The sequence below is a fragment of the Danio rerio genome, chromosome 3, assembly GCF_052040795.2.
Source record: "Danio rerio strain M-AB ecotype USA chromosome 3, GRCz13ab, whole genome shotgun sequence".
Taxonomy (NCBI): domain Eukaryota; kingdom Metazoa; phylum Chordata; class Actinopteri; order Cypriniformes; family Danionidae; genus Danio; species Danio rerio.
In genome coordinates this window covers 30364534-30390471 of record NC_141023.1, presented here as the reverse complement: position 1 = coordinate 30390471, position 25938 = coordinate 30364534, and the positions used below count along the sequence as shown (strand labels likewise).

At 36.4% G+C, this 25938-nt stretch overlaps 1 protein-coding gene across 1 annotated transcript; it reads left to right on the top strand.

Annotated features, from left to right (window-relative positions):
* Positions 1-2122: 2122 nt before the first annotated feature.
* On the top strand, positions 2123-22425 carry ppp1caa (protein phosphatase 1, catalytic subunit, alpha isozyme a). The gene is given in 7 exon segments (NM_214811.2): positions 2123-2630; positions 13488-13619; positions 14123-14353; positions 14435-14539; positions 18473-18696; positions 18789-18923; positions 21527-22425. Coding segments are annotated over 7 exon segments (996 nt in total). The 5' UTR covers positions 2123-2575; the 3' UTR covers positions 21641-22425.
* Positions 22426-25938: the final 3513 nt, after the last annotated feature.

Sequence of the window (25938 nt, the reverse complement as noted above, 5' to 3'; positions counted from 1 at the left end):
CAGGGCTCTCTTCTGGGACAGCATGCCAAACAAGCTATGCATAAATCTTAAGCTAAGTGTGAATTCTTGAAAAGATCTGATAGGTATTTCACCTGAAACTTCACAGACACATTCTGGAGACACAAAAGACATCTTGTAAAAAGGCCAAACTTGGAGCCCTTCAAGAATAGTGATCACTTGAAGGCATTTATTGTCATTTATTAGTTGTGTGGCTCTTATTTAAATCAAAATGACAAGTTTATATGCTCTTGAATTGTTTTACCTCACAGATAGACAAAGGTGAGACACGGTGTCCCACTCCTGTGTATTTTTAATTTACCATTATTGTCTGTGCATGATCTGTGATGATGTGTTAGCTCTATTGTAGATGTAGGTTTGACACTGAGACATTGAAAGCAGATGAGAACTGTCTGCATGGATAACAAGTTACTGGAAATGTAAAAATATGTAAAAATGATATGAAAGATTAGCAAAGCTTTGAAAATGCCAATCACGACTATTATCATTTTGAAAAGGGAAAATAATTCACAAGTCTCTTGATACCAAGCCAAGGTCAACTAGACCATGATAGAATTCATCCACAACTTCCAAATAATTTGTTCAAAAGACAAAGGAAAACCTGCAGGTAACCTGAAAAAAGAAAGAAAAAAAAAGATTACACTTACTATTTGGCTGTTTAACCCCATGCATTAGCATTGCATTTGGTGTCTAATATAATACAAACCATTGATATAATTTGAGTATACTTTTAGGCTATTTGTCGATATAAACTCTTTTTAATGCAACTTTCTGTGTTCAAGATCTGCTGATTTCAAACCACTAAGTGAATAAATATTTTCCCACAAAGACTGCTGAGCGTGATCATTCATTCACAAATAGGGGGGGGTAAATTTATATATTATTTTAATTATTAATAGTATTATTTAAGACAGATCAGAGAAAACCTGAACCTCCAGAAAACAAAACAAAACTGGCAGATAATTTACATAATACATACATAATTTTTTTCTGGACAAAAGCTGTGCATAACAAGCTCTTTGACTTTCCATCATGAACAGCCCTATCAGCACAAGGTCAAGATGAATCTCTAGTTACATCAGAAATAGATAAAGGTTCTGGAGTGGCCAATACTGTCTCCTAACCTTAATTACATTAAGCTGCAATGGGGGAAATTTCAGCTATGGATCATTCAAGATAACCGAAGACTTTGCATGACCTGGGAGGCTTTTGCCAGGTTAAATGGGAAGCACCTCCCCAAAAAACAACTGTAAATTAAACAAATATCAGCACAACACAAAGTTTTAATTATTATTGGCCATGCTAACCTTTAATGAAGTAACCTGATGATCCCATCGTGCAGGTCTGTTCATAGAAAGTTAAATATACGGGTTTGATAATTATTTCCAGGAAAGATACCAATTTTGTACCTGCTTAAAAAAGAAATTACAAAAACAACCCTTACCTGGTTTGCTATTCTTAGTATAGTATACAAAAGTATAAGCTAGTCAGCTAAAAAGTGCCATACTGCACCTCTACAACCAGAAAGCTAAGATCAACAAATCAGTACATGCTGGTTTAAACTGTCGTTGTCAGCAAATATAGTCTATAAAAACACATTTGCTTATTCTATCACATTCCCAGTATGGAAAACAGATAAGTTCTTACTATGTTTGTTTACTCTTATATTAATCCTGGGCTTGTGTGTGTTTGTAGATAGAAATAATCCGTGCAATTTGCAAATTCTTTCAAGAAAAAATAATATCTTGGTGTTCCGTCTAGAGGGCGCTGGTGTGTTAGAAAATAAAATCCTGTACGAAAATATGAACAAAACTGCTATTAACCAGGTAATATCGTTAATGTGAGCGCTTACACATTACATCATGTGCTTTTGAGCTATTATTTATCGTAATTGTATAGTCCAAAATCCTAAAGTACATTATAAGCACCAGCAATTTCATAGTACGCGAAGATCCCCTCACCCGCTCTTTCTTTTTTTCCACCCCATTGACGTCATTACTTTACAACTCGGGGAGGAGCTCTGGAAATTAGATGTGTGTGAACATAAGCCAATGAACGACCACACCTTCGGTTCAAATGTTAGATGTAAGCCAATCATGTCCGTGTATTTGGAAGAGGGGGCGGGCCCTATCAACCTCCGTTGATTTCGCTCTTCAACAACACGGTCTTTTTTAAAGTTCCGTAGACGAAAAGAGAAAAGGGGCTTAGAGGATACGGAAAATAGGGACCGTTTAAGTATTAAAAATACCAACGGGACATAAGGAAAATCAAAAGAAGGCGTGAAGAGGTCTATCTGGGCGTTTTTGTACCACATTAACCGTTTCCTGGTGTTTAAATACGGGTAGGCAATAGCTAGCACCATCAGGCTAACGGCGTTAGCAGCTAGCGATCAACCAAATGACAAAGGAAATATAGCCAGTAAAACCACATTTCCGTAACGATATCTTTTATACGATTTGCTTACTCGGATCGGGGCCTTAATTTTTGACCAATCACACAGATAACAGAAAACGGCGCACACGATCTGTTTGAATAAACCCGACAAAAATCCACTAAAATGGCGGAGCCGGACAAATTAAACATTGACTCCATAATACAGCGTCTCCTGGAAGGTGAGAATTTCTTCACATCTCTCTAACATTGTTTCGTTATTTTGAAAAGAAATGCACAGAGCCAACAATACATGTAATTTGTGCATATGAGTTTGTGTGCATGCGAGTAATGTTTTGTCTTGCGTCTAAATCATATTTGTGTCCTGGAAAAAGCCGGGGGAAGTGGGGCTAATTAGCAGTTGCTAGCCAACCATTTTATGCTATTTTAATAAAATTTTGACAGCGAGTTTACAGCCATAGTTACACTTCAGCTATTATATAGAAATGCTACAGATTATAACCGAATGATTTTCCCACCTACTCCTCATTTTAAGCCTGTTAGCGGTAAAGGGGTCAGTATTTCATTCATTGGTGTTCTCCAGTGGTTTCAGTTCTTTATGTCCAGCTTACATTTACTGTTTGGTTACTGTCCATTGCAGCAGAGGAAGTCCTGTGTCTAATTAAAACCTGCAGCAATAGGATTACCCCAACTAATGAGGATGTAGTTAGTAGAAGTGCAGTACTAAGTGATCTTCACAATAGAGGCCTTCACAACATGGCACAAGTCGGGAAAACGTGACTATTTTTTGTTGCTGAAAAGAGTCTGAATTTGAACTTTTTGTTCAACGAAAAAAAAACTATGTTCTTGAAAACAGAGATCAGTAATTTGAAGCCTGAATGTATTACCTCCCCAAATACAAGATTTCCTGAGAGTCCATGTTGTTGTTATGTGGTAAATGATGATTGCTGGGTTTAGTTTTATTGCCAGTTTAAGGACTTAATTGCAATTATTTAATTGCATAGTATTGCAGACCAGCTTGATCCTGTCTGATTTAGGGGGTAATATCATATTAGATGGTGCCTCTGAGTTTCATTTATTTGGAAGACAACTCATCACATTGTTTACATTTTTTTCTTTTGCAATTATTTCTGTTGAGTTAAAATGTGTTGTAAGCAAGAAAGAATTAATGCTTCATCTTTAATTATGGCCTTAAGACATTGGGAACATATTTTTGTATCTCTTTGGTGGCATTAGGGATGTCTTTTGTACTTGATGCTTGCCTATTCCTATTGAGGGTAAACATTGCAAAACACAGCACAGATGGGCTTAATAAACCTAAGCAAGCAGTTTATCAAATGTCTGAATCACATCAAGCATGCGTGTTGTGTAATAGTAATGCTTAAGGCCTTTTTTTTTGCAAACTATGTACCATCTTTTCTGCCATTTCCATAGCAAAGGGAGCAGTGAGAGGTCATAGACAGGCACCCTAAAACCTTCATAATTTCAGCAGAATTAATCATTCTTACAATCTATAAACGCTTTCCTATGTGTATTGGTGTATAACTTTTTTTTTTAAATTTTGGCTTGATTATGCTTTCAGCTCATATTAACACTCTTTTTTTTTTTTTTTTTTTTTTTTTTTTGCCCTGGTCAGGTGTAGTAAAGGCCAGACCTCAGAATTACGAATATTTTAACTTTGCAAAATCTATTGAAGTTTCTCCTTAACGTTTTTATGCAAGAGAAGGAAGGAAACGTGTAAAAACGCACACAGACATCAAAAGAAAACAGATTTCCACATACTCCAGACCTTTTACCTTTTGGCGGTGCTGGGTCCTCTTGGCAGGCTGTGTTAACCTCGTTTTCTCTGCGAATTGTAGAAAAAACACAAACAAGCATAAATGGTTGTATTTAGATCTCCTTATGTAATCTGCTCCTCTTTTTTTCCCCCTCAGAGCTTGATGCCTTTATCAGAAGTCCTGAATAGCTTGAGGATAATATTATGCGTACATAAATATTATTTGAGATTTAAAACCCGTTTACTTTGAATATATTTTAAAGATTTCTGGTATTAGGTCTGGGTTGTTGCTCATTTTGAGCCAAAAATCTATTTTTTTTTCTTTGCAGGGAAGTTGCTCTCTAGTCACAATTGTATTTTTTGAGCATATTTTTACATGACACGATTGTCAAAAAAGGGGAAGACCTGTAGTAAAAGTTGCATACAGACAGTGTCACTGCAAAAAGGATCTCTGATAACAGATCAATGACAACGATCAAAATGCTTATTTATGCATGCCAGGCCAAAAGTTGCCATGTTTTTTGTTAAATCGTTGTGTGTGCACAGTCCTTTAGTCTGGCAGTGTTTTGGAGCTCAAGCTCCCACACTTGCTTCTACACTGAACATGTAAAATGCTTGCACACATTAGGCAGGAGACGATAACCGCCTAAATTTTCCTTTATCGTTTAAATAAAATTTTTTAGGACAACAGTATCTCCAGCAGAAAATGTATTATGAGATGCCGATTATATTGCAAAGAAAGCTATGTTTTAAAACTAATGAAGACAGCAGAAGTCAATATTTTAGCCTGACATGTTTACTGCTCCAAAATATTTTAAAATATTTCTCAAAATATATTGTCCAGTTGGGGATATTTTTTGTTTTGTTTTTTACCTAGACATTTAAAATAACACATTTTAGAGCAGTAATCACAAAACTAGAAAAGTTTTCATACCGTCAGAATCTTCTACCAGCCCATGCAGCACACATACTGCTTAAAATGCTGTTGTCATGCAAATGAATAAGCAAAATATAGCCAAAGTTTTCAGTTCAAAACATTTTTAGGAAAACGTACATGGAGCATTGATTTTTATATACTTGGGTTACTGTGCTTATTGTTTGAAAATAATTACAATGTTATATAACCTAATCCCCATTTTTAATGAACCCAGCGGTGCCTCTTCTGACAGGCAGTACCCTTTTTTAAAAGTTTAAATCCAAATCCCAATACTTGCTTAGTATGGAATGCTCAGAAATTCCAGCTTTTAACTTTTAAGTCGAGATCCTTTTGGTTCATGCTGTTCTGTACTGCAGCGCTGTTGTGCCCAAAGCCTCATGGCCAAACAACGAAAAATCAATTGTACTGATTACAGGTGACACGAAGGAAACTTTTGCACACAGTCGGTTTCTTTCGGTTAGGTTTTGTTGGTTCGTTTGTTTGACCGTCATCTGCGTGTGTTTGTGATTTCTGTTGAGGTGTCACATAAACAAGTTGTTTGCTTCTCCTCAGGTCGTCCCTCTATCTCATTGCTGTCATTGGATTAAGTGTTGAGGGTATCACCTGAAAACCTGAAAGCACATGCATGTCCGTGTGATGACCGTCTGCCTGCCAAACCGATTAAATGTCGGACTGTTGATGGGGAATTTGTTTCCCCAGTGCACGAGACGGCACACACTTGTAGACAGTTGATTGATTACTAATGTTGTTCTCTGCAATAATATTTAAGGAACTTAACATGCCTCTGAGTTTAAGTGGTTCATGTGAACCAACCTAGTTCTTCGTTATTGTCTTAAGCCCTCACTTTTCCATTTGAACTTTAGCACAGAATGCTATGTTGACATTTTGTATTTAATTTTATTTATTTGTATCTTTTAAAGTATATTGTTGGCACTTTTGACAACTTTTTTTTTTTTGTGCGTTATAAATATAATTTAATTAAACTGATTGTTAATCAAAATCAATCAAGTACACTGCTAGATTTGTAGGCAGTTTAACAGTTCTCTGTTTATGGAATTTGCCACACCTAACTTGGCACACCTATTAGTTATATTAAGAGTGGTTTATTTGCTTGCCTGACATATAGGTTCACCCCCCAGTGTTGTGTTGGGTCTAAGCTCTGTGACGCTTATTGGCCCCGTGACTAACTTTAGAGCAAGTGCTGTTAGGGCATTAGCCGTCCTTAATCTGGGTTTAAAGTGACGAGTGGCTGGATCCTATTTATACCCACTTTTCACTCTCTGAGCTGATGGACTTCCGGTCACTCTTCAGGCCCTCAGATCACTCATTTGCTTCCTTAAAGGCCACCTTTTTAGTGACCCTCCCAACCTAACTAGTAGACCACACCATATATGCATAATTGTATGGTAAAATCTTAAACGTGTTTATTGGACTGTAATGCTTATACTTGTGTTTCATTAAAAAACGTATCAAGGTAAATTCAGATTTAAACTGGAGTTTACTGACCTTGTGATATGAATACAGTTTCACCAGTTTGCTTAAGTAGCTCTATTTGGAAATAATTCATTAATTTAGATTGATAGTAATTTTGTAGTAATTTTGCCTTTGATTTGTAGTGAAGTGAATCATTATAACTACATACTAAAAAATCACAAGCATGGATAAAAACACTAGAACAAAGATAAAAGTGAAATAAAAAAATACTTCTATAATAGAGCTGCCCAATATATTCAGCATTGATATCGCAATGTGCTCATTCCCAATTTTCATATCGCAAAGATATGCAATGTCCAGTCTGTATTATAGTTGACCAAGAGCCACAGAATTGTATTTAATCACTGTATTTATATAGCATTTATATAATTTATGAAAAAAAAAAAGACATTTCTTTCTTAGAATATGTCTTGTTTTAGTCCATATATCTACATTTCAAAACGAAAACAAGGTAATTTCACTTACCCTACTGGCAGATAATTTCCTTAAAACAAGCAAAAAAAAAAAAACTAAAAATATCTTTATTTTTAATAAACTTTAAAATAAACTTTATTTTTTGGGATGGTGAAAACTAAACAATATTTTTACAAGGTCTTAGTATTTGGACTAGAAACAAGACAAAAAGTAAGTAAAGCATTTTTTTGCATTGTGATTATTCAATTTCTCTACCTGAATTCTGTTAGACTCCAAAGAACGCTGTCAAATGGTGCAATTCAAACTATTTTTCTGAAAATGCATTCATATAGCAATACTTATCACAGAAAAAATAAAATATAGCAGTATCAGATTTTTCCAATGTATTATGCAGCCCTACTTTAAAATCGTCTGTGCCAGTCTGATGGTATTCAGGTACAGAAATTAAATAATTAAGCTGAATCTTTATTAAAGTTAATGAACATTATAATTTTGTCTTCGCATGTTTTAAGCTCACTTGAAATGCTTGCTCGGTCACAGGCCTTAAAAGCACATGCAGATGATTAAACTTTCACACCATTATGTTTAAACCCTGAATAGTGGCTTTTGGTCTATTAGAGTGTAATCCAAACTCAGCGTTGCAAATCTTGCATTGTGACCATTGCAGATGCACATTTTGCACTATATGGTATATTGTGCAATTAAAGTGTTTAGAAAAAAAGTAGTCCTGTTTATTGCCATGAATATACCCATAGAAGTTGTCATTATGCAACAATGGATGATATCAAGCCAATAACCTTTATAAGTCATATATTAAAATTAAACATGGGTATTTTGCATTAGTTATTGGTTCCGTATTGTGGAACAAGCGATTTGCATTTTAGGGAAGTCCAATTCAGGTTATTTAGTTCACTTTCTTTTGTTGTAGAACAGAGAAAGTGAATTGTTGCTTCCCAGGTAACTTCAATGCAAACATAAACTGTTCGTGACAGGGCAGTAAACCATACAATGTACAAACAATAAGCCTGAGGCAAGATAAATACAGACCTCAAATGCAAATAACCTCAGTATGTCTAATGCACTGTTAGTTTAGTTCAACTCAAGCTTTTAGTCGAGATAAAACAAAATGAAATGTAATGATTTTTTAAACATTGACATTTTTAGTTCTAATATATAAATAAATCTCCTTCAGTTTTTGCTTGAAACTTTTTGCTTGAGTGCCATTGTGTACATATATGAATGCTACTCTTTTTCTCTTGCAAATGTTAATGATTTATTATTTTTAGATTATACATATTTTCAAAAACGTTCTTTACCATCACACTTGGTCAATTTAATGTGACTTTTAAAAAAAAATCGTTAAACTTTTTAAACCACACACACACAAATAAATAAGCGATATGCAGTGCTTCCATTCCTGCCTTGTTGAAGCGAAGTGGTTTTATTTATTTAATTATTTACTTATTTTAACTTTTTATTACTCTGATTTTTCTCTTTCTTTTTTTTTACTTTCTATATATGCAATATACTAGGCATTGGAACAATAACTGTTTTCAAGGTATACTAATGTTTGGAAAAGTTTGCAAAAAATTCTGCTATACCTTTCCTGTGGTATATGTAATATATATATATATATATATTTTTTAGGTAACGGAAAACAGAATTTTTTTTTTCAAAGAAACATTTTAAACTATTGAAGACAGCAGAAGTCAATTATTCATTTGAATTATTTCTCAAAATATATTGTTTCCAAGTAAAAAAAAAAGGTCTTGTTTTTACCCAAACATTTAAAAAGAATAGATTTTAGAGCAGTAATCACAATACCGATATTTTTATCCAAGGTTATCATACCATCAGAATCTTAAACCGGTCCATGCCCACAATATACAAAATACATACAGAAGAATAGTGATAATAGATTAATACAATGGTAAAAAATATACCAAAAGGGAAACAAATAATAATAACATGAATACAATAATAATAATAATAAAAAACTAAATACTGACCTTTTATTTTAATCTAAATTAGTCTAATCCTCTTTAACTATTTCTTGCAGAATTTGTTTTTAAAATAATTCATGAAAGGTGGCCAGATTTTATAAAATCTGTTTTTAGGGGGAATCTGATTTTCTGTAGTTCTAAATGTTTCATTACATCCCTCATTAGATGTATATATGCAGGAACAGCTTTCTCTTTCCAGTTTAGTAATATTAACCTTCGTGCTAGTAGACAGACAAATGGAACTACATGTTGTTCTGTAATGTTTTTAGTTCTCTCGATATCAGCAATGCTTAGAACTGTGATTTACGGGGATCTGGATCTGTTGGTTTTTGACCTATTTTTGAGAATGTTAAAAAAAATGTTTTCCCAGTGAGATGATAATTTTGGGCTGCTCCAACACATGAGAAGTGAAGTGGTTTTAATTGTGTTCTCAGTAGTTATGCACGATAATGGAAATTTGACATAGCAATATTTCTTTTGTTTGCGATATTGCAACAAAAATACAAATTCACTAGATGACTTAAGTAGCTCTATTTAGCTCTAAGTCGTTTATTTAGATTGATTGGGATGATTTTGTTGGGAAGTGAAGTACAAATTTCTTTAATTTATTATATACACAAACTACAGTAATAAACTCAATAGAGCAAACATTACAGTGAAATCCATGCTTTCCATTAGGGTTTTCTGAGGAGAGTCTAACAGTATTCAGGCACAGAAATTGAATAATATAATGCAAAGTAGCATTGCATAGTCTTTATTGTTCAAATAATGCAATGATATTAGTCTTTATTTAACTTCTATTAAGCACTATTAAAATGCTTTAAACTCTGTTAAAATGCTCACATATTCACAGGCCTTAAAACACTAAATTTTACTGTTATGTTTAATTTTGCAGTAACTCCACAAATCTCTTGAGTTTTTGCTTGTGGTTCAAGGTCATCTAAAATCCCAGCTGAACAATGTATATCTTGCGATGTGACTATTGTGGATGTACACATACAATATATACAATATATATTGTGCAGCCCTAGTTCTCAGTATTAGTAGGGATGTCCTGATCAGGTTTTTTTTACCCTTGAGTCTATGCCTGAGTCATTTGATTTGAGTATCGAAACCCGATCCGATACTTCTATGATGTATAAAAAAGTAGAGGGAAGAAACAGATCCAGGACTTTGCTCATTTTTTTTTAATTCACCTTACTTTAACATTCAACAACTCTGTTCAAGCTACCCCACAGAAGTGATGTTCGTTAACAATCAAGTAATAAATAATTAAAATTTTTCACTTTTGGATTTGGTGCAGTAGTAAATATAAAACCATCTAGTATAAAAACAAATAAAACCTCAACTTAAAATACCCAGCAGGCAATCTTTAGTTTACATATCTCACAGTTTGCTATGGCAATGTTGTCATCATCCACTTTGTTATACCTCCAGACTGCAGACATACTCGCACTTTCCGCTTCAAGCTGCTTTCGTGTTCTACTTTGCCGGCATTTATCCAATAGCATCTCTGCAACAAAGTGATGTCATGCCGCATACATTGCTGTTTTTGTGTGAAGTTAAGAATAAGCTCTAACTCTGTGCCACCACATAACTATCTCAAATAATTAGTATATTCGAGTCCGTATTGGGAGGTAATGTCCGATTCCGATCGAGTCTGAAAGTACGTGATTGGGCCTAATTTCCAATCACGTGAAGTTTATTTTTGAATTGCATATGTTCATAAATATGTGATTACGTAAAATAAATTGATATTGAGAGTTGTAAAAATTGCAGGCATCAAATTCAAGGATATATATATATATATATATATATATATATATATATATATATATATATATATATATATATATATATATATATATATATATATACATATAACTTTTTATTTTTATTTTTTTTTGATAATGTGACGAGCATTATAGCATACAGATATTTGGCTTTTTGCACTGTGACCAGCTGTGTTGTGGGTCGCTTTAAACAGCTGTACAAATATGTTTGTTGTGTGGGGGAAGATTCAGTCAGCCAGCTGTTTATCTTTAGACTGTCATGATAAATGAGACGTCTTCTGTTCTGCTGCTTTAAATTGAAAGAGATGAGTGGATGCAAAAAAGCATGCTCTCTTTCCCAGCCCTTTGTCATGCACCGTAAAATTGTTTTGGCGGTAACATTGTTCACTTAGCATGAAGTGGGTATTGTGATGTCGCAATTTTTTTTTTTCAGCTCTGACTATTTGTGTCCTTGGTTAATCCGTGCGAAACTGCATGCTTTAAACATTTATTTAGAGGTGTAGGCCGGTTGAATCGATTTTGCGACTGCACAAATAAGCTCTCTCTCAAATCCTTGCATAACCGCCCGATTATGTGAGTCACTGGGATATGCTCGGTACTACATTTCCTGCCTGAAGCCAGCCATGTGAAATGTATATTTAAAACCCAGCAACTGCTTAAATACAACTGCAGGGCTGTCTCTGGGGTTTTTTAATCTTGCCATTTTGAACATCTCATGCACGGATGCAGCACTTGTGATGTATGGCCACTGTGGCCTCGCAGACGTCAGCTTCAGCTCTGGCCTGTCCAATATTTCTCCTCTCCAGATACATCATATGCTCTTTCTTTCATCTGTCGCTGCCAGCTAAGCCCCCTGAACAGCGTGTCATGCAGCCAGTCTAAAAGGGCATGTTTGAATAATACCGTAGGTCTGCGTTGTGTGAGATGACAGTCTGTTTAGACCCTGCAAACCTTCTGTCACAGCACAGCTGCAAATCTCCTTGGGTCTCTCTCTAACTCTCTCTCTCTTTTTAAGCGAGTTTAAGAGAGTGCATGATCTGTTGACCCATGTTTGGTTGTTTTGTCATGAATATTTGATTAGTTCTGTCTGAAGTTCAAAGGCGCGTCATCAGCAGTCCCTCAATGTGAAGATCTTTACCTGTATTGTGGTTTGTTACAGTCACATGCACAGTTGTTTTAGCATGTGTTTGATTAGCTTTAACAACCTGCTAAATTCTGTTAATACTTTCTTCAGGGTGTCCATAGGATCTTGAAGTATTAAAAGTTGATAAATCAATGTAGAGAAATTTAAGGCCCTTAAAGTATGTCTTTAATGCTATTTTGCAAAGTATTACATTTTACAGAGGTGTGAACCCACACTTGTCTTGATTACGATTATCATGTCATTGATTCAGTTCAGTACGATTTCATGGTGCATTAAAGATGCTTTTGGTCAGATAAATGTACTGTAGCTTTAATTATACCTGCTTAAAGAAAACAATCTTTTTGAATGCATCAAACAAAACTCAAGTACACATACAGAACAACATGAGCATGTAAAGCAAAAAACAAGCGTAAATATTTTCCTATTTGTCTTTTGAGCATTTTTGGGTGAGTTGTTAAATGCCTATGATTGGTCACATGCTCAACAGAAAGGGCTTTGATTTGCTCTAACGCGCTGCTTAACGATAAGTGATGCTGATAAACTGCAGCACCGATCACAGCTGATCCATGATATCGCTATAACAGCCGAGAGGAGATGTAACGTCAAGCAAGCAGGTGAAACAGGCCACAGTGAGAGAGTTTACTTTAATTTTCTCCAGCAGTTAAGGGGCTTCTGCTCTAACTTCAGTGTCAATGAATGGCTGTCTAGCAATCACGCACAGTGAATTGTGCAGAGTGTCTGCCTTTTAGTTACTCGAGCTCGCCTCCCTCGCCATAGTATTATACTGCAACACACATATGAGATAAATGACGTCAGTACATAATAACCGGTAAGGAGCTATTACTAAATCGATACCGAATTGTCCGCTTCTGCATCGCAGTGCAACAAAGAAACCATTAATTTTGACACCCCGAATATTTAATCATTTTTGGTTACGAAAAATATGGTTGTACGCTAAAGTTTACCTGAATTAAATCTGTGAATATCAGGATGCTGTGTAGTTTATGAATTCCTGCTAGAGTTGACATCATGCTGCTTTGTTTACTGCAGTAACCAAGGGATCATCATTATTTCTGCAGTTCTATATAGGCGGCAAACTGCTGAATCAGCTAGATTTAATAGATTTTTTTATACAGTATGTGAATAGTGCTTTAGTTTTGGATTAGTTTTTAAAAAGTAATATTTAGTAAATATACTGCAAGTTAAAATCTCGCCACTGTTTTATGGAAAGAGTCTTGAAAAAGGTTTTAATGTATTGATTTTTTTTACTCTCTAATTCCTGTTTATACTCTGTTGTCCTGGGTTAAAATGGTTGAGGTGCGTTCTTTTAGTAGAGACATGTGATACAGTGTTTGGGTGCGCTGACGACCGTGTTGTTCATCTCACAGTTTCAGAAAGCTTCTTGAGTTATCTTCTAGAAAGCACGCGGTTTTCCCAGAAGTGGCGCATTTGCTTTTCTGTTTTGGCTTGTTTCCTGCTGTTCTCATTTTGTCTGTTTTTGTTTGTGTTTCTCCAGTTAAAGGCTCCAGGCCAGGCAAGAACGTACAGCTGACAGAGAGTGAAATTCGTGGCCTCTGTCTCAAATCGAGGGAAATTTTCCTCAGCCAGCCTATCCTGCTGGAGCTGGAAGCACCGCTCAAGATCTGTGGTATGTTTGGGGTCATGGATATGCCCACACGGAATCTGCGCGTGCAGAATTTTTTTTGTCCATCCTTGAGTCTATTAATTTTTTTGTGTAAATGTATTTTATAATTATTCAGTTTTTAAATTAATTTCAGTAATTTTATTGACTAATATGAACATGTTCTTTGATTTATTTACAGTACAGTTTGTAAAGATTTTTTTTTTAGTAGATATGTTATATGAGAGACTTGCTTTGTTTACCAAATAAGTAAATCTATCTGGATTTGCGTTGTAGACATAAAAAGATAAAAAAAAGTATATATATTTTTTCCTATATTGAGTTTTTAATTATGATACCCCCAAAATCAATCCACTTAAATTCACAGATTTTTTTAAAACAAAATTGTCTGCTTAAATAGAAAAAAATGTCTGCAGATTCTGTCATGGAAGAAGAGTAATTAATGTGTAAATGATTTTTTGGAAATATCCACCCTGATCTTTTTTTTATTATTTTTTTTTTATCTGCAGGTGATGTCCATGGTCAGTACTATGATCTTCTTCGTCTCTTCGAGTATGGGGGCTTTCCTCCTGAGAGTAACTACTTGTTCCTGGGGGACTATGTGGACAGAGGGAAGCAGTCCCTAGAGACAATCTGCCTCCTGTTGGCCTACAAAGTCAAATATCCTGAAAACTTCTTCCTGCTGCGTGGCAACCACGAGTGCGCCTCTATCAATCGTATATATGGCTTCTATGATGAGTGTTAGTATCAGTTTGAAAAACAAATTTGATCATCTACAAAAGACACCCTTCAGTATTCACATGTCATTCTGATCTGTTCAGGTAAGCGGCGGTATAACATTAAGCTGTGGAAGACCTTCACGGACTGTTTCAACTGTTTACCTGTGGCTGCCATTGTAGACGAGAAGATCTTCTGTTGCCATGGAGGTGAGTGCAGCCAGAGGTCTTCTGTCCCCATGACAATTTTAATGTCCGTCATAACTCCTTTATTGACATTTTGCAATTTCCCTGGAGAAGTATAAATATAACTGTTTATAGCCGCATCACTGGAAGACCATAAAGTTTGGTTCACTTGACTTTTACAAAAACCCAGGGATCCACCAGGGGACTTAGAGTCCTCATAAAAAGATGTTGAGTGTACATTACATTTGAACTGCTGTGTGCTTTGCCGATGACGTGGGAGTAATCTGTTCTGGAAGTGAACCATAATTAATTTTATTTGATTTTCTTTTTTTTTTTCTGTGAAACGGTAGTCGTAACTTGAAAGTAATGGCTGTGCTTCGTAAATAAGATGAAGCAGACAAAGAAATCAGATGGGGGAGGTTATTCTTATTGCTTCAAGCAACTCACTACAACTATTGATGCCACTAAAAGGGCTTTAAATCCAAAGGAATCTGGTAATAAGACGGAAACTGTAAAGTAAAGGAAAACATAAGGCATCTTAACTGACTGAAAACATGCCTCTATTATATTATTGGCATATGTGTGTGTATAAAGTGTGTGTACATATGTGCAAGTATTTATTCTCCTTTTGGACCAGTGCGAAAAAAAAAAAAAGAAAAGTTGCTTTCTGTTTATCACTTAAACACTTACAGAATGACAAAACAATCAAGTAGGGCTGGGCGATTAAAATCTGTATCAGTATTTATTGACCAAACACCATTGTCAATAATGATTGAAAAAGAAGTTGGGTATGAACTTTCGGTATGAAGGCTATAGTTTTATTCAAATGAGGCTGCTGAGCATGTGCCTTGGAAGGAATGCTAAGAAGCTTAGGGTGAAAGTTTATCATTTCCGATAGAGGCGTGCGACTTGCACAATGCGCACATGGTGTGCAAGCATCACGGATGTGATTTGCATGCATTTGCCAACCACACCTTGTTTAAAAAAAAAAAAAAATGCCTGTAGTTTTTTCTAATGCTGCGAGCGCACCTTGATTCATGCAAATAGAACAAACCAATCTGCTTCACAATTTGTATGGAATATACACATTTCAGTAACGGCAAACTAATTACCTCAGGCAAACATGGCGCATACAAACGCTGCAGCGCTTTTTACCTTTCTCCATAAACGTGCATCATAGCTGCAGCAATGGTTTGTCATTCTCTGAGAAAAATGATTGGTCTGCTAGTTACGAGAGACGCCATAGAAAATAGTGATGGAAACCACACGTTCGTGCTTGTCACTTCAGATCAGAATAACAACACACTCGTAATCGAGTGCCGTACAGCGGCAGAGAGGAGATTTTAAATAATAAAAGGATGCAAGGATCTTGCCAGTGGCTTTTTGGTTTCTTTTCCAGCCACTATATCCCCATCTGCAAGACTTTATGCATGTATTTGAATGATGTTTAGTTTATTTACTTTATCATAATTTTGTTGACATTTTTAGTTATCTTACAGATGTTGATCTACCCTTACAATCACTCACACTTTAACATTTTATTTATCAAGTTTAAGAGTCTCTTTAACACTTATTTTAGACTTAAGAGAACAGATATTTAGTTTTTAATAATTTTGTTGACTATTAAAAAATATTAGCCTTAGTAAATTAAAGTTGTTAAATAAAGTCCCAATATTCCTAAATGTATTTAGATTTGGCTGATCAGCCCTACGATCTAGCCTAACTAACATATTTCAAACATACTGATCCGCAACAAATACAAAAGTAGTTGCTGAAATTCATCGAAATTGTACCGTCTGAACTGTGATTGGTTGGAACAGTTTTATTAGAATTTGCACCTTGGTGCAATGCACCACAATAATGAGGTTGAAATTATACCGATTTAAAAATATCTCTTTATAAGTGACGGCTCATTGTGGCCTCAGATCATGTCTCTAACCTGCTCATTTCATTAACTTTTTGCAACTGCCAGTACAGCTGTCATTTGATGGTTCGGTCATAGACCTTGAAGTTGTTTGCAGAAATTGATGCTTCTAATAACATCACATTTTCCAAAGCAAAGACATAAAAATTGCCTAATCAATGGTAGCAAATTTGTGAGCGAATCCGGGATCTGGACATACCATGTCAGTGCGAGAGAGCATGGACCAAAAAAGCACTTAACTACAATCATGAAAGGTTGTAAACATGAACATTGTATGGTTTGTTGAAAGAGACATGCTGAAATGCATCTTATGTAATCACTGAATCAGTGTTTCAACCACAGCAAGATGTACATTTTAGTTACATAAAATAAAGCTTTAGTTTACACTGCGGAAAGACAATTATATTTGTAAGTTTTATTGTTTCACTGTAGAAATATTTACAATAAATATTAGATTTGTTCGTACATGGTCCCAAAGCAATATTAGTATTGAGTAATATATCACATAGTATCATGATTTATTTAATTTATTATCCATTTCATTGAATATTGAAGGCATACAAGTTTTTGTGACACTTTTCACCTAAAAAGTACCCCAATTATTTTCACTGTTAATTAGTTACATTTCTAATAGGGATGTAACGGTATCAGAATTTCACGGTTCGGTAATACCTCGGTATGAATGTCACGGTACGGTATTTATTGAATCATTTACAGTAAAAAAAAAACTTTTGAAAATACTCCAAAAAAAGTGCCAAAAGTGTCAATGACATACAAATTAGCCATCTATCTGTAAGCTTTGAAACACTAACTTCAATTTTAATAACAAAAAAATATTAAACAATGTAAAAAAATAAAGTTTCAATTTAGTATTGTTGAAAACTCATCACATTCAACATTTAATCACTCACTCACTTAGATAGAGATGGGTTTAAAGGAAAATTATCATATAATTATAATCTGGTAAAAGCTGGTATCTCTGGGTATTTACAATGTCCCCTGCAACAGAAAAAACCCCTCTCATTTGGTACTGAGGTTTCTGGAACAAGAGAGATATGACTTGGCCCAGGTTGACAGCAGTGGGGTAACATTGTGCATTGTCTTTCCCCCACTTGAGAAGACAAATCATGAGTGAGATAGAGGTCTCTTTGCGGTACAAGTCAATGTCTGAATCAATCTGAACAGTGTGCTGTGTTTCTGCAGTCCCCATGACTTTTATTAGTCGTATTCCCCAACTTGCAGGCACGTGCACACATAGGGCTCAACCTGTGCAGTGCACATGCCCTTTTTAGTCTTGGATAGAAAATGCCCTTCCAAAACGATCAAAAGTGCCCCCGCGACGCGACACACCCTCCGTCCAATCCAGCCCTTCAGTAGGCGCGCGACAACACCTCTCTTGAATATGCGCGCTCAACCCCCCCTCGGCGCTTTACAATACGCGCGCCACAACACAGCTGATCAGAACGCGCGCCACAACACAGCTGATCAGAACGCGCGCGACAGCACCGCTATTCAGCACGCGCGCGGCGACAACACCCGCTTTAGGTTCGATCATTTCCATCTTTTTTTCATCTCCGCTACTAGCAGCACACTCCATTTCCGCATTACTGGATCTGTAGCGACAACAGACCGCAAAGGATTATGGCCACGCCGGGGCTGATGGGAAATGAAGTTTCAGCTACGTCCCGTTCGCTTCATTCGCCTGAGCAAATTTTCTCAGGAAACCTATAGTTTTACCGAGTCATGCGACTTCGGTAATATCGAAAAAAATTAATATTGCGGTATGACGGTATTTACAATACCGTTACATCCCTAATTTCTAATGATGTAATTTTGTTGCTGTTTTTCAAGTAACATCATTTACGTGCTCAATGCTGGTTATGAAGCAGTGTGTGTAAGCTGATGTTTTTCTTGACACAAACAGTCAAAATGGCATCATTTTACACTGACTATCATAAATGTCAAAAATACCATGTCATCTAGACCTGGCCAAATAGAGCACAGTGAAACATGAAGCATTGTTTTTGCTCCAGGCCTCTCTCCAGACCTGCAGTCAATGGAGCAGGTGCGGCGTGTCATGCGGCCCACGGACGTGCCTGACCAGGGGCTGCTTTGTGACCTGCTTTGGGCCGACCCAGACAAAGACGTGCTGGGATGGGGAGAGAATGACCGCGGTGTGTCCTTCACCTTCGGTGCAGACGTAGTGGCCAAATTTCTTCACAAACATGACATGGACCTAATATGTAGGGCGCATCAGGTTCGTATACGCTCTGTGATGGTTGGACTGCCTCCGTAAACTGTTGCAGCATGAAAAATCCAAATAAAATGTGACATTATCTTCATGTGCAGGTGGTGGAAGACGGTTATGAGTTTTTTGCAAAGAGACAGTTAGTCACCCTGTTCTCCGCTCCTAACTACTGTGGCGAGTTTGATAACGCCGGGGCCATGATGAGTGTGGATGAAACACTCATGTGTTCTTTCCAGGTGAGTGAAAAAGTGTTGCCGCTTGCTTGACTTTACAAGACCTTTTAATTATTCTGCAAATATACAAACCATACAAGTCTAAAAGGCATAGTTCACCCAAAAATGTAAATTGTCATTTTCTCATCATTCACTTGTTCCAAACCTGTCTGAGTTGGTTTCTTCTTTTGAATACTAAAGGTGTTTTGACAAAAGCTGAAACCTGTAATCATTGACCTCCACAGTGTTTTCCACAGGTTACAGATGTTAATAGTTACAGGTTTTCAGCCTCCTTCAAAATATCTTTGTGTTCAACAGAAGAAATTCATAAACTCAAAAAGGTTTAGAACCATTTGAGGGTGTGTAAATAGTGGATAAATACATTTTAGGTGAACTGTCCGTCCGTGTAATAAATCAGTTTGTATTAGATCATCAAGGTTTGGCTTAACGTTTTCTTTTTCCTACCAAAACCTAGTAAAATGCCTACAGATGTTTCTAAAGCATCATGGGAACACACTCAGTGCAAGCCAAAAACTTAGCTATTTAATTGATTCTTAATTTTACTTTTGCAGAACGCACCATGTCATAAAGTGCAAATCATCTCTGACTGGTTTCTCGAACATGACAATGAGTTCACTGTACTCAAATGGCCTCCACAGTCACCAGAGCTCAATCCAATAGAGAACCTTTGGGATGTGGTAGAACGGGAGTGTTACGTGTTTATGATGTTAAAGTGGGATGCTGTAACATTTAAGTGAGACAGGTGTAATGTGTGCGACAGATCAAGAATGAGGCAGAATCAGTTACTCTTATTTAATCTTTTTACTCAATTGAAACAATATGTAACAATAATAAATGGGGGGAAAAAATAAACATTTATAATTATTATATTTCAACCAAAACGACAAGTGTAAGCCAAATCAAAGAAATTAACAAAACAATCCTTAAATCTAAAGTCTAAACTAGGCGTCAAAAAGAAACACAAAATAAAAACAGAGATCTTCTGTGTATACGACATCCGGACTAAACTAAACTACAAAACTCAAAATACACAGGTGGCAAAACACTCAAACTGATCTAACAAAACATCAATCTAAACTAAAACAATCCGGATAAGTCCATCAAAGCTTAGTTTAGAATCACACAACAACCATCATATTATGTTACTTAAAGCCAACGAAGTTCAACAAGCAAACTCGAATTATCACAGTAACTGAGATAAATCACTAAATAGACGAAGCATTTGCACAAACAAATTGCGTGGAGCACAAAGGGTACGCCGAGGCAGAGCGCACACCACACACTGGTCTGTCAGGGCTTTAAATCCTTGCAGCTCGTCCTGGGATTGGTGGAGCCGAAGAACGTCATAATGATGATGGACAGAATAATAAACCAATAAGAAACATAAGGGTTGAGCAAACGGAGAGGAGGGTAAAAAAAAAGGCAGAAATAAAACATAAATTATAACAGGGAGAATAACATCCTGGATGTGCTCCTGACAAATCTGCAGCAACTGTGTGATGCTATCATGTCAATATGGATCAAAATCTCTGATGAATATTTCCAGTACCTTGTTGAATCTATACCACAAGGATTAAGGCAGTTCTGAAGACCTAAGGGGGACCAACCCGGTACTAGTATGGTGTACATAATAAAGTGTATTGCAAGATATTAAATGTGTTTTTTAAGATGTCTTCAATATATTTGATTCAAAATAAAAATAAAAAATGACACTGCTCTTGTTTTAATTGAGTGTAAGTGCAATTTAAAATGTAATGTTGGTTTTATGCAACTGTTTGATATACAGATGCTTCATATTGAGCAAGACACACTTTAGACCCAATGTTAAATCTTTTGGCCAGTGAAAATAGAAATAAGCAAAGAAAGATTAGGTTATTGAATTATATCATTTAAGTCAATGATGCTGTGAATTCCTAACCTGTGTGGTGCATAATGACCCTGGATGATAAAGACACAGCTGGAAAAAATTAACCCATTTACAAGTTGAATGTTTGATGGGTTTAAAAGAGTAACTTTAAAAAAAAAATGTATTCAAAACGTGTGTTGCTGTCAGTTTTTAGTTTAGTGCCCTTTGCTGTGTGTCCAAAAGGATTCGCTTATGGTCTCGCTCCGATTAATGTCCACACAGCTTTCAAAGGAGGCTCGGCCCTGTGGGATTGTGTAATGAGTTTGACAGTTGCTCTTCTGCCTCACCGTTCAACTTGTCCATATGCTGTTGTGCACTGTTTGTGTGGAGATTTTTGACTTTAAATCGCCATCCCCACTATCCTGATGGGGGAAAAAAAAAGTATTAAAATCAGATGTGCGTCTTTGAATTGTACATGTTTAAAGGTTGATCACATTTGGTGTTGAGTTTTCCATTTGAATTTGGTGCACAGCTCAAAAGGCAGTTCAGTATGAGTGTCGTCTTTATTGACCGTAGATATCACTGGTGCTGAGCAGAGTATACTAAAGTGGTCAATTGTGAGATTCCATGACGGTTAAGTTTTGGAGCAGATCTTCTGCATTGCTCACTATATGTACTGAAGCGCTCTTACTGTGGGCGGACGCATCTATATTTGGAAATGTGCTGTTGCTTACTCTCATCCTCTGTCTTTCTTCCTCAGATCCTCAAGCCAGCCGATAAGAAGCTGTACTACGGTGGAGGAGGAGGAATGGGCTCAGGTCGCCCGGTCACCCCGCCGCGAAATTCAGCCAAGGGTGGAAAAGCCAAGAAATAACACCCGCTGGATGGACCCCCACCACCCTCCCAACGTCCTCTCCTTATATTCCCTATTCTCACCCCACTCTTTTTCTCTACCTCCCTCCTTTCTTTCCGTCTCCAAACAGCTATAAAGCAAAACAGTACCCAGGGTTGAAGTCCTTTTTCTCTCTCTCTCTCTCTCTTTTTTTTTTTTTTTTTTTGGGTTCCTCATGTAACTTTACAAATGTGTGTTTATATATGAGACTGCGTGTGTGAGCGTCGGTTCTGTTTGTTACGCTCTTTGTGTTTGTCTTTCCACCCATCCTTCCCTACACCGCTCATCGCCCCATCTCTCCACCTGTCTCTGTGTCAGGGAGCGTCTGATGAAGCCTCCATGTAAACGCCCAGCTAGACTCTGGGAGAGATAGAGACAGACAGACAGAAAGGTTAAAGAGGGGCGGGTTGAGAGGTGCAGGTAAAGCCCCCCTCACTGTTTATGTCCTAAATGGTTTTACACACACAACTTGCACATCCTGCATTAGTTAGAGAGCCAGTCTGAGTGATATGTGATACATGCGCGCGCACGCACACACACGCAGGGAGAATGGATGTGCAGAGTAAGCGTGAGGTAGAGAGAGACCATCACAGGTGCATAATTTCCATTTAGAGATCCAGTGATTTAAAACAAACAATCATGTTGGAACTTTTTACTTTTTTTGTAGATGGATCACAACAAAAGCTTTGAAATTCTTTGCTTACTATGTGTGTTTTTTTTAGTGTCTTTTTGAAAGACAATTATCAATAAAGAGAACTTTATTTAAACTTCCTGTACTATCTATCTTACTGTGTCCTGCTCTCCCAAGTTACCAATCTCTTCCTCAGGTGTAAGTTTACCGTCGTGAATCTGTTTTCTGGTTTCCTTTCGTTTGACTGAAGAGGACTGATTGTAGTCTTTCAGGGTTGACCAAAGTTGATCTTTTCTTAGAAGGACTGATATTGTGCACCTAGTCCATTGTTTTATTTTATTTTTTCTGTCTGTCTCCAGCTTGCTTGCTTGCCTCTCTTTCTCTCTCTGTCTGCTTCCTCTATTCATTCAGCTCAGTCTCTTCTTCATTTTACTTATTTAATGACTTGATTACTCTTATCTGTCCTAATTGGTCTGTCTGTCCCTCTTTTCACTCTTTACTAGTTACCATAATCTGGGTTTTTAAACCAGATGTCACACCCAGCTCCTGGACTTTGCCTTGCCAGCTCAGCTCGTCCATTTCCTCTAGAGATCTGTTGTCCTTTTCATTCCCTTCCCTCCATTCCACACTGTGTGTTTTGAGTTTTTGGGCAGGATTTTAAGTTTGATCCTTTACAATCTCAGAGGAGTTGCTACTGTAATTAGCGCCTATGAATTCTTCTGCCTGCCTCAACTCTTCTCACGGGTTCCAGCAGATGGCGCGATTCACACTGACTGAGTCACTGCTTCAGTGTGTTCCTAGGAAATAAGAATATTGCAAAGCAATACACTAGTGTCCTCTGCTGGCTCAAAGATACACTGACATGTTTTTTTCTTCCTGTAGTGGCCTGCTTCATATGTTCTGAGATGAATAGTTTTGTAATTTAAAAGAGTTGTAATTTCCACAGTTGTTTGAATTTAAGCTATTTTTTAATTAGGCATGTAGATTAAATACTGTCTTAAAACATGTAGAAATGACGGTGGCCTAGTCGACGACAAAAAGGGATGTCTAAGGTAAACTATTGCTGCCTTCCAATTCGCATACATATAGTACGCCCTAAATGTATGTACTTTTTGTAAAGGAAATCATATACGTTGGCGCGTGTGACAGGTATATGCAAGCTTTGAGGCATAGGCTACTATCTCATTTAAAGATTGTTGTGTTGCTTGGTTATGAGCTCTGTCAATCCGCATTGCTATCATATTTAATTTCCTACCTTATTGGTGAAGCAGCAGCAGGTTACTCTCCCATTTACGAATATTTCATGCAGAGAAATCTCCTCAGCTCTTTGGTTAATTATGCATTCAGACCTTAGTGTCCAAACACTTTATATAAGTTCAGTGTTGTTGTTGCAGATGAAATATAACACAGAAAACGCGATTTAAATATTGACCAGTTGGCAAGATATTAAGTCACACAAACATCTTTACCAAAGACTACCTGACGGTTGTGTTTCGCGCGTCTGCCATGTTTGTAGTTTATAGGCACTTGCGCTTGTAGTTCTAATCAAATTCACGTCCAACTCGTAATGTATTGTGGGCAATATTTGTGGTTAGAGCAGGGGTGCGCGAACTCGGTCTTGGAGGGCCGGTGTCCTGCAGATTTTAGCTCCAACTTGCCTTAACACCTGCAGTGATAGTTCTAAAAAGTCTAGTTAGAGATTGATTAGCCAGCCCAGCTGTATCTGATTGGGGTTGGAGCTAAACTCACCTGGACACCTGCCCTCCAGAACCGAGTTTGGACACCCTTGGGTTTGCGTATTGATGGGTTTACACTTAAAACTTTTCACCGGAAATAGTAAACCATCCTTTAATCTTTGGCACAGTCTCTTCAACATACTATGGTTTGGGACATACTAATTCTATTACAAGCACTATTTAGGACAGATAGTATGTGAATTGGGACGCAGCATATGCTTTCAGTGGTCTCAAACTAATGAATTCCTGGAGGGCCGCTGCTCTGCATAGTTTAGCTCCAGCCACTCCAACTCACACCTGCTTAATAGTCTCCAGTAGTCTTGAACACATTGATTAGTTGGATCAGCTGTGTTTGATTAGGGTTGGAGCAAAGCTGCGGCTCTCCAGAAATTGACTTTGAGATCTATGCTTTAGATGCTTGCTTGGAAAGACATCCCATAATTGAGGTCTGTATTTTAAGGTGTTTCATTGTTGATTCAACATTTGTCAATCTTGGTGACTAGCACTGAAGAATTAGGGAAATAATGACAAGCATAGTGGCCATAGACCTTCACACGAATTGCTTACTAGCATATCAGAACTATTTGTCTCATACAGAACATAAGGTTGATGACGAAAAATGAACGATTGTTGCCATTTATCATCTGCTATCTGATGGTCAGTTTTAAAACTCTTACTAATCATATAAAAAAACAACAATATAATCATAGTACTGCTGTTTTCTGATAGATCTTGTATTTGTTTTATGGGGCAGGGAGGATTTTGAATGAATTTTGAGTATGTGTGCAATCCAAAAAAAAGTTGATGTATTTCTTTTGGTTGATGGCCTTTCGATTATCTCTGATCTCTTCAGCAAGGCTGGTAGATTTGTGCACATCATATTTGCTTTACAGCAGCACTGAGATTAAGATTTTATTAGTAGTAGAGTTGTTGTTGTTTATCAATACATAATGTACTTTTATTTGTTTTACTTGACAGAGAGCAGGATATTTAGATGTGCTTTCTTTTTTCTTCTATAAAGCAATCAGGGATGTTTTTCCTTATGTATTGTAGTACATTATTTCAACTGTACTATAGTGAGAAATAAGCCAATTAGAGGTTTCAGGAGAAAAAATATTACAAGATTTTTTTTTTTTTCAATGAAATTTGATTTCAAACCACAAATCCTGTTTCTCAGCTACTGGAAACAAAAAATAAAACTGTATTTGTACTGGTGGGTTTTTATTATTTTTTTTATGTACAACTATTAATTGCAAAACACACTAAAACAAAACAGATTTATATAGATATTTTCTTTCCTCATTAATAACATAATTATAATAAGTAAATAAAATAAACAAATACAAAGAACAATAATAATAAAAACACATTCAGTTATGACATACTATGACTCAAAATACCTCTTGAAGAATGAGTTTTTGAGTCCAAAGCTGATGAAAAGCCTTAGTACCGGTTGTTTTTGATATCCCTTACATACAATGTGTTAATTCAAAGCTATTCCACTTGTAAATAGGTTTCATGAAACTAATACAAGCTGTTTTTAAATAATGAAATACAATTCTAATTCACAAACACATGCACACACACACAGATATATATATATATACACACACACACACACACACACATATATATATATATATATACATACATATAAACACACAAACACGCACACATATATATGTATATATATATATATATATATATACACACACACATATATATTTATCTATTTATTTAAAAAAAAATAATCTTGAAATAATGTTTACAGTCAAAAAAATGATAAGATATAGCAACACATGGCCTTGAAGCAAGACTTGCAGTTTTGCAAAGCAGTCTAAGCGCACTGCTGGTCTGTATGTTCCGTCCTTTATTATAGTATTCAAGCCCTTGACTATAGGTGTGGCCTTAAT